We start from the raw sequence: 9,116 nt of genomic DNA, 5'->3' as shown, positions 1-9,116 counted from the left end.
TCTTTTCATAAAATGGAAAACCATAAAAACTAAATTCATTGAGATATTTGAGCAGAGGTTTTGTATGATCATAAGTTTAAATTAGGAAAAATAGTTCCTACATTCCATAAAACACTAATTGTTATGCCCGTTGAAACAAGATGGTCTCTCGGCTTCTGACAACCGAGCTAAGAATAATACAAATTGAAGTGAAATGAAGGACAAAATCTGAAAAAATACATTATTTTCGTCTAAAAAATCCCATCTTCTGCATATCCCAAGTATGTGCGAATTCTACTTAACAGGAGCAGGAGCACTTCCTCCAGTAGTAGGCCTGAAAGAGCAAACAACAAAAAATGTCATTTGACATAGAAGAGAAACATGTGATAAAAACTAGGGACATATGATGTGATGACATAGTACAATAGTAGCTACTTACAGTCCTACAAATACTTTAAATGAATCATAGAGTCCCCACTGTGCTCCAGTTAGTGTTCCTATCATAACTATACGAAGAGGAAGGCCACGAGTGAAAAGTCCTACCACCCCAATTTTCTTCACAGCCTGTAAATCCAACAACAGTTAAAAGACAATGAAGCATTACACCATAGAATGTGTTATGTGGATGTGGTGTGAATCTGTTCCTATATGTTTGTGTGCTATTTAAGGACTCACATCACCAACAGTGGCTCCCTTGGCATTGTTGAGGAAAGAAACGAGGTTGTCAGCAGGATGTGAGACAATTGCACACAGCACACCTGCTACGTATCCAGCCGCAAAACTCACTCCAAGCTGCTTATTTTTGCTGCACTTCTCCTTAGGGACTGGGATGGCGTATTTGTAGATCATCTCCACAATGGTCTCAAAGGAAGCAAATTTCATCATCGTGTCTAACACGAGACAAAAGAGATAAATGAGAATAAAATCAAATAAAGAAGATGAGCATAACCTATTGACAGAATGCCCCTCAGAATTGCATAATGCTACATGTAGACACAAGAAAATGCAAACATGGTCTAGAAAAATGTTAATTAAAATTTTTTCGTTCCATGAGACTTAATGAAGCAAAGGCATTTAATAACTTAAACGCCAAATTAATGCATGGTTATAGACTAATCATGTGGTAACACAACCAACCAGAGATTTGACACAAATATGGAATTGTTGAAACTTACATGGAATTTGACGGCCCCAAAGAGGAGCTAGACCTTTATACAACCTGGATATCAAGTCAAACTCATCAAATTTGGATTCCAAAATCTAAAACTACTGATACAGAACAGCTATGCTGGGCACATTCCATACAGATATCAGGTTTGATATCTACGTATTACAACAATACAGTTATTCAAAAACTTCAGTTAAAGACCAAAAAGCATACCCAGAAGCACCCTCAGCCTTGATAAACTTGGGCAACCCATCTGACAAACCTCGAGCAAAGCCAGGTTGAGTTTGTACACGAACCTTGACAGCCTCCATAGGGCAAAGGGCGACATCAGCAATAACTTCAGCTGAAGCAGAACCAGCTAGATATATGAGCGTTTTGTACTTCACTGCATTCTCGGGTCCTGCAAGGTCTGAGTAATACTTCTTGAAGAACTCATAAAACCCAAACTTGCATGCTCCTTGAGCACTGTACCCCAGCAGTGTAGGCACCCATCCCTTGAAGAAACCTTTAGCGCCCTGCTCCTTCAGTAACACTCCAAATCCTGATGTGATGTTCTTGTACTTTACCGGATCAATCTGAAAATAACATCAAACATGAATTTGTATACAAGTGTTGCTAGTACTCAGGATTATGTGGCATGGTTTAAAAAAGAAACAACCCAATAGAATATTATGATTGCCGTTAAGAACGTCATAAAAAGAAAGTTTGGCAAAACACAATCACATTGATCATATAATAGAATATTGATAAGTTGCGGCTCTGAAATTTATATTTTCTTTCTGCATTACTTTGAAAGCACAAAATCTTTTGAATAAAATTCAAGTAACATATTGCAGAACTTTGAAGATGTAATTAGTGCATAATTGAGGTAGAAAAATGTTGGAGAACAATTGTAGTTCATTTAAAACACCATTCTAAGAACTTCTTTTGGTTTTTCCCTTGTATTCTCCACAAAATTCAACCTTTTTGTAGAGAGACTAGTCCTTTCTGGTAGACCTAACCCTTGTGGTGCTAAAATAATTCGTTGAAGGTAAAACTCTTCCAGCCTATTTCTTTCTTTTTCTTTAATAATAGTAATAATAATAATAATAATATTAGTATTCATCAGACTCAAATACGCCACATTACAACAACAAAGCCAATTTAGATGATGAAAACTGCTACATGGATCACAAAGTCTTAACTTGGTTCAAGACATGTTGTTTACCACAAAATTTCTCTTGACATTTTAAAGAAAATACAAGCTTCTTATCCCTTGGACCAACATTTTTGTTTTCATCCATGTGATGACATCTTTTGAAATACCGTTGGTATGATATGATGGAAAAAACAGTTGAATGAAAGAGAGATCTTGAAAAGGAAAGAAAATAACCTGCATGTTGCACTTGACAAGATCGAGAGGAGTGACAGCCATGTGGGTAAGTCCACAACTAAAGACCCCACCGGCACTGCATGCTGCATAGTAAGTAGGAGAAAACATGCGGATTTTCTCTTTTGGTGAAAGGATCACAGGACTCTTGGCCCCATTCTGCAGTGGCAATGATGATGATGAATGCGATGCAATGGAGGATGATGGTAGCAATGGCAACCCATGACTTGTGTTATTATTCAAAAGGGACAGTGTTTTTGATGAGTACAAGAATCCAGGAACAAGAGAGTGGCGAGATTGGTCTGAGGGAGCCATAGAAACCTGACAGGAGAGTTTTTTTTGTGTGTTTTTGTGTGACTATGTTTTTATGTCAAATGTAAACAGAAGTGAGAAAATAGAACAGTATTCTAAGATGGGCGACAAAGTGGGAGGATTTGTGGTTAGAAAGTGTGTGTGATGTGAAGGAAGAGAGAAAGAGAAGGTGAGAATGAAGAATATGTGAATGTGTTCCTTTCATGTCCCTTATTTTCGCAATCTTCTTCTTATAAGGAGCTATTTCCGTTAGCTTTTGACTCTGTAACCTCTTCATTTCTCATGCAGTAGCTTCATTCTTCACAATTATTATATGGGTGATCATATTTATAATAAAAAAAAATAGAAAAATGAAAAAATCTCCTTAATAAAAATATAAACAAAATGCTAAATATTTTTAAAAAAAATTTAAAAAATTATAAATAATTAAAATATTAATATTTATTGGGGTATAATACATATTGATTTAAAAAAAAATTATACTTAAAAGTTTTATCTCCTTAATAACTTTATTTAATTCAACTTAAAATAGTTTTTTAAGAAAATAATATAATAAATAAATAGTTTGTTTAAGCCAAAAGACTCTTAGTTGAATCAATAGTTTAATTTTTATAAATTTTTATTTTATTTCTAAAGTGAACTTCTACAAAAAGTCAGTAAGTGACCAACTTCATCCTATAAGTTTACAACAGAGAGTTCCTGGACTAATCTGAATATTTAATTTTGTTTATCTGTGTTTATGTGAATGCGTTAAATTATCTCTATATATTTGATGGGAAAAACGCACGCGGAAGCAATACATACAATCACGAATCAACTGCAGAAAAATAAACAACACAAGATTTAACGTGGTTCGATCGCCAACTGCAACCTACATCCACACGGACAACTATTAGGTTTACATTATATCTGTTGCACACCAATTACAAGTACAATGATCTCTTTAAATAGAGATAAATAAAGATAATAAAGGGACACAATGATTAAGCTCACTCATAAAGGTGTTTACTCAGCTCAACCCAATTGGTCATGACTTCATACCCAACAATATTATCTATAGAGATTCATATCCATTATTTTTTTCAGAGTTTCAAGTGAAAATTTTAAGTATCACATTTTCTTAACAGCAAGAAGTGAACAATAAAGATCAGAAAACAGAAAACTTAGAAAGAAAAAAAATAACATTCCAAGTTCAAACCCAACAATCCCTTTATAACCAGAAAAGCTAAACCTTTTGAAGCATGAAAACCTACCTACCTCACAATACATCATAATATACTCTACCCATGAAGAAACTAACCTTAAGAAGAACCTTGATCTTCCAAAACTCCTTTAACAGTCATTGGATTAATCATTAAATTAGTTTGTGGGTGTAAATCCTTTAATTTTCAGTAAAAATTGGTTTTTTTTCTATTATCATTACTTTTTATGGTGGATTAATTTATTTTTTCATATAATTTGTAATACAAAGACGGAAAGTGGAATTTACCAATCATAAAAAAATATAATATCTGAAATAATCATTTTTAAAATATTAAGAAAGGACAATTCTAATAAAAAAGACTCAAAACAAGGTTTTCCTAAATTTAATTATTTGACTTGTAAAATAAAAGGAAATAATATTTTCGTTATTTACTGATTCATCATATTATACAGATATCATCTCTTAGTTGTTAAATAAATCAATATTAAAATTAAAGAAACAGAAAGTGTGAGAAGGGATAGAGGGAAATGGTTAGTGAGATTTACAGAGGAATATGAGTGAGGTGAAGATCCTTTGTATAAATTAAACAATATAATTAATAATTAACTTAATTCAGTTTTAAATTATTCATAAATTTAATTTTTTTTAATTAAATTTTGTTTAAAAATTATTTTAATGGGTATTCAAATCTCTATTTAAATCATAAAATCAAGCGATTACATTATTAATGGTAAAATATAGAATTGTTTTTAATAAAAAATCAATTAAGAATATTTAAATTTATAAGAGATCTAAAATTTAGATATAATAAAGAAAATTGAATTTTTATTGTATAAATATTTATAATTATATAAATTATAAATATTTTTTTTACCAATTACAATATGTTGTTGTGTGAAAATTGGGTATTACATAAAATTCTTGTATACATTGGGAGAGAAAATATGTAATATAAATAATTTAAACTTATTAAACCTATTTTTTATATTAATCTATAGATTAATATATGATATAACAATTAAAAATATAAATTTGACCCTAATTATTTTATTAGTTTATTAATTATAAAATTAAGAAATATACAAACTTATGTTTTAATATATTTTAAATCGAGATAGGTTAATTTATTTTAACAAGTTATAAAATAAAGCTGAAAATTTGATATTAAGTAAAAATGTGGCATATAAAGATGGTGTCTTTTATAAATTTATTCATAAGTTCTGTTACAAGAGATGTAGCCAAGATGCAACTTGATTTTTGGATAGAATGTTACATTGAAAGAGGAACCTCCACCACTCATTCATTCTGCTCTGTGATTTCATCCACTATTGCCCAAAAGACATGATTTTACTTTACAACTAAGCAATGTAAGATTCAACATTCCCACTTCATAAACCCAAACCCTATCTCTTATCACTCACCTCTCTCTGCACCCAAAATCTTACCTTCAATCACAATGGCAATGACATCTCTTTCAGCCACTTCTCTCAGCTTCCAACCCTCCCTCAACTTCTCTACACCCATTATCCAGGTTCCAAATCTTTCTAATTCCATTCAATTATTCTTGTACCTGCTTGAATTTACCCTTTAATGGTATTCAAAAATCCAATTCAAATTTCTAAAAATCAATGCAAGTGTCGAAAGGTGTATGAAGGAATGATTTGATTTGGGTACTTGAAATTAACATGCAGGGGTGTTACAAAACTTCAAGTTTGGGTGCAGTTTGTGTGGGATGGAATAGGAGAAGCTTTCCTTCTTTGAGATCTTCCCGTTTCCGCATTTGTGCAGTGAGTTTTGGTCTCTGAGTACTTTTTTCCTCAAAAGTTGCAATGACACAAGTTAAAGTTTGAGTTTTGTGAATGGGGCAGGTGCAGGCACAACCAAAGACAGTACAGAAGGTGGTTGATATTGTGAAGAAACAACTTGCTCTGTCCCCTGAATCCGAGCTTACCCCAGACACCAAATTTTCAGAACTTGGTGCTGATTCCCTTGACACAGTAAGATGCAAACTTTCATGAAACATTTGTTGTACTTGTGAATTGATGTCATTGATAGATTAAAGATGAGAGGGAATTTTGAATGTGTTGATTAATTGATGAGAGGTGATTGTTGCTTTGTTGTGGCAGGTGGAAATAGTGATGGCTTTGGAGGAAGAGTTTGACATCAATGTTGAGGAAGATGGCTCTCAAAACATCTCAACCGTTCAAGAAGCAGCTGATTTAATAGAGAAACTGGTTCAAGAGAAAACAGTGGACCAAGAGAAAACAGTGGACCAAGAGAAAAAAGTGGACCAAGAAAATGTAACTGAATCAGTTTAATCATTCTTTTATTTTTCCATTCAAGGTTTAAGTAACACTTATAATTTTTTTTATAATTATTGTGTTATTTTTTCTGAATATTATTATTCAATTATTATCAATTTAATTCCAGTTCAACCAATTTTGTAGCATTGAACCATTTATTTTAGTTATTTACATGTGACTTTTAATTAGTCAACTGCAGTTTAGGAAATGGATAACTAATGTAGATGATGATGATGATGTTTAAGTGTTGTTTGAGACGTTAGGTAAAAGGTGAAGTTATTGCCTTTAATGAATTTTAATGTTAATTTATGTATCAACTTCAATTATGTCATTTTCCTTTTCGAATGCGTTTTTTTTTTTTCATACCATTCTACTAAAATTATATAATTATGTATTTACTAAAATTATAAAAACTTAAATCGGGAAATACCTTATTCTTTTAAATAATCTAATGTCAAGTTTTTTTTAGTATAAAAAAAGATACGTTTAAAACTTTTTTAATCGAATTGGTGTAATGTACCAAAAAAAATGGAAAATTTTATCCAATGGTTAAGTCGTGAAACTGTGAAAGGGAAATCGAAATCATGATAACATGACACAATTTCAATTTGAGAGAAAAAATCATGTTTAATCCAATTTTAGTTGTTTTTAATTAAACTAAAGTCATGCATCATTTATACGACTTTTATATGGATTCTTATAATGTATTATAATGTAGTGTATTATTTTTTAAAAAAGATGTTTGATGTTTTAGTATAATTTTTTTATATGAAAATATTAATTGTAAAATTAAAAATTCATATTGTGCAATTGGAGAATAGATAGCAACACTATGTATTTTTTTTAGAAATTATAACAAAAAAAGATATATTAAAAATATGGAAATTAGTAACTAAATGTGAAAAATTTTAATCAATCAATTTAACCACAAAATGAAGAAAAGAGGAAAGTTAATTATGCAAATTGTAATTACATATAATATGAATATTGTTACATTACATCTTTTAATTTATCTATTAGAAGAAGTGTCACAAGGTGGTCTTCTTGTTTGTCTTATAGGTTTTTGTGGAGAGTGATGGTCGAAAAGATGTGAAAGTGGATCATCATTGTTGTCTTAATTGTCAGTCGATAATAGTGCATAGATGATATTGAATTGTATGCAAATGGAGTGGTGAATATCAAAGTTTCAAACAATATTGATATGCCATATTGTATCCATTTTCAGTAAGAGATAAGAAAATTTAGAATTGAAGAGACAACTAATAAACATGGGTATCTACATTCATTAACTTCTATTATGTAATATTACAAATACACTACATGTTCTTCCACTAATTTCATTTATGACAATGTCACAAGTTATGGAATGAAACAACAAACTCTACAAGTAAAATTATCAACAATGAGATCAGAATTTCAATAAGTAGTCTCTTGGATTGATCAAATGTCATTGACAAAGTAGACTCATAACTATGACGTGACGAGAGGTACAAGCACATGACAAACAAATCTAGCCAAAAAATAAACTAGGGAGCACAATGATCCTATCGAGGAATCGAAATAAAAAACATTGAAAGTTTTGTTGTAAATCCAGAAGTTTCACATGGTATATATAGAGTCCGCAATAATTTATTTTATATATATATATATCCTTTTTTAAATTATTAAGATGTTTTTATATCAAGATAATATCACGATCAAAAGGGTGGTTAACACCTTAACATTTCTTAATTTTAATTTTAAAAAAAAAATAAATTATTTTGATTGTTTTTAACACAGTATAAAACTTAGAGTGTAAATATTTTTTGTTCATAAACTTAAAACTTAATTTAAGTATGCTTACTTTTGTTTTGAAGGTTTTGGTTTGTGTTCCTAATAGATTCTGAAAGTTGGGGACTTGTGATGGTGGAGGTGATAGCACACCATATCATAAAAAAGAAGGAAATTTAAAAGTGGATCAGCTTTTTTCTCCACTCTCTATCTTTTATGCTTAGAAAAACAAAAGATTGAACAAAGTAATACCAGTCCTTTCTCTACATGCAACACATTATCATGCTCCAAAACTCTTCCTAAACACTTCTACCGTTACGTTATTACAATATATATACATGTTGATATGTCAGACAAATTTTCCTAAGCATGAAGAATGAACATTGAATGGAATGGATGTTAGGTGGGAGCAGAATTTTTGTGTTTAAGAGTTGATAGAAAGTTGACAATACACATACACCATTGACACTATGTGCAGCTAATGATGAAAAATCTGAAGCCTTCTGTAAAAGCTATCAAGGTAGGGACCATTTTTTTTCTCCTTTATCAGTTCTTTGAGCTGCATGCATATATATATATATATATAACACAACCCCCACCATATGTATATCATATTTGTCTTTTTGTAGCTTGTTTGTTCTAATGCTTATAGCATTTTCTTATGTGTTTTTCTTTCTTTCTTAGAAAATAAGTGGTTCAATGAGTAGGCTTGGTTACAATTATATTATGATTAGACCATCTTCTTTTTTCCTAAGGTCTAAGTGTACTTGGATATATAGGGTCCGATGATTTAACACTGATTTAACACAGTTTTAACACTGATTTAACACATGTTTGCCAAACCATTAGCATACAGATCTAACACAGCTGGTGAATTGATGAATTGAGGGAGGCCCCCTCAACAGTAAAAAAGTTGGCACGATGGGGACAAATGGCTCCGTATAGGCTAGCATGTGAGTTTGTATATGAAAAGAAAAAAAGAAATGATATATGTTGGAGGGTAGTTGCTTT

General features: G+C 31.0%; 2 protein-coding genes across 2 annotated transcripts; one reads left to right on the top strand and one right to left on the bottom strand.

The window, feature by feature from the left end:
• Positions 1 to 75: 75 nt before the first annotated feature.
• On the bottom strand, positions 76 to 2,964 carry LOC137809809 (mitochondrial phosphate carrier protein 3, mitochondrial). Its single transcript, XM_068610882.2, has 6 exons — positions 2,520 to 2,964; positions 1,361 to 1,722; positions 1,155 to 1,198; positions 655 to 869; positions 419 to 543; positions 76 to 313 (listed from the first exon to the last, which is right to left on the bottom strand). The coding sequence occupies exons 1-6, from the start codon at positions 2,829 to 2,831 to the stop codon at positions 274 to 276; spliced, it is 1,098 nt and encodes a 365-aa protein (XP_068466983.1). The 5' UTR covers positions 2,832 to 2,964; the 3' UTR covers positions 76 to 273.
• Positions 2,965 to 5,245: 2,281 nt separating this feature from the next.
• Positions 5,246 to 6,471, top strand: LOC137812577 (acyl carrier protein 4, chloroplastic). The gene is made up of 4 exons (XM_068614658.1): positions 5,246 to 5,563; positions 5,724 to 5,819; positions 5,901 to 6,029; positions 6,159 to 6,471. Exons 1-4 carry the CDS (start codon positions 5,489 to 5,491, stop codon positions 6,348 to 6,350), a joined length of 492 nt encoding a protein of 163 aa, XP_068470759.1. The 5' UTR covers positions 5,246 to 5,488; the 3' UTR covers positions 6,351 to 6,471.
• Positions 6,472 to 9,116: the final 2,645 nt, after the last annotated feature.

Source organism: Phaseolus vulgaris, chromosome 2 (genome assembly GCF_051622355.1).
Source record: "Phaseolus vulgaris cultivar YP4 chromosome 2, ASM5162235v1, whole genome shotgun sequence".
Lineage (NCBI taxonomy): Eukaryota > Viridiplantae > Streptophyta > Magnoliopsida > Fabales > Fabaceae > Phaseolus > Phaseolus vulgaris.
This window is presented reverse-complemented; position numbering and strand designations above follow the sequence as displayed.

What these genes read in the sequence shown, in the direction of transcription:
- LOC137812577 (XM_068614658.1), top strand. Translation starts at nt 5,489, where the DNA reads ATGGCAATGACATCTCTTTCAGCCACTTCTCTCAGCTTCCAACCCTCC. An exon ending in TCTCTACACCCATTATCCAG is followed by an intron (nt 5,564 to 5,723) that starts GTTCCAAATCTT and finishes ATTAACATGCAG; the next exon opens with GGGTGTTACAAAACTTCAAG. An exon ending in GTGCTGATTCCCTTGACACA is followed by an intron (nt 6,030 to 6,158) that starts GTAAGATGCAAA and finishes TTGTTGTGGCAG; the next exon opens with GTGGAAATAGTGATGGCTTT.
- LOC137809809 (XM_068610882.2), bottom strand. Translation starts at nt 2,831, where the DNA reads ATGGCTCCCTCAGACCAATCTCGCCACTCTCTTGTTCCTGGATTCTTG. An exon ending in TTGTCAAGTGCAACATGCAG is followed by an intron (nt 1,723 to 2,519) that starts GTTATTTTCTTT and finishes TGTTATTTTCAG; the next exon opens with ATTGATCCGGTAAAGTACAA. An exon ending in TTTAAAGTATTTGTAGGACT is followed by an intron (nt 314 to 418) that starts GTAAGTAGCTAC and finishes TTGCTCTTTCAG; the next exon opens with GCCTACTACTGGAGGAAGTG.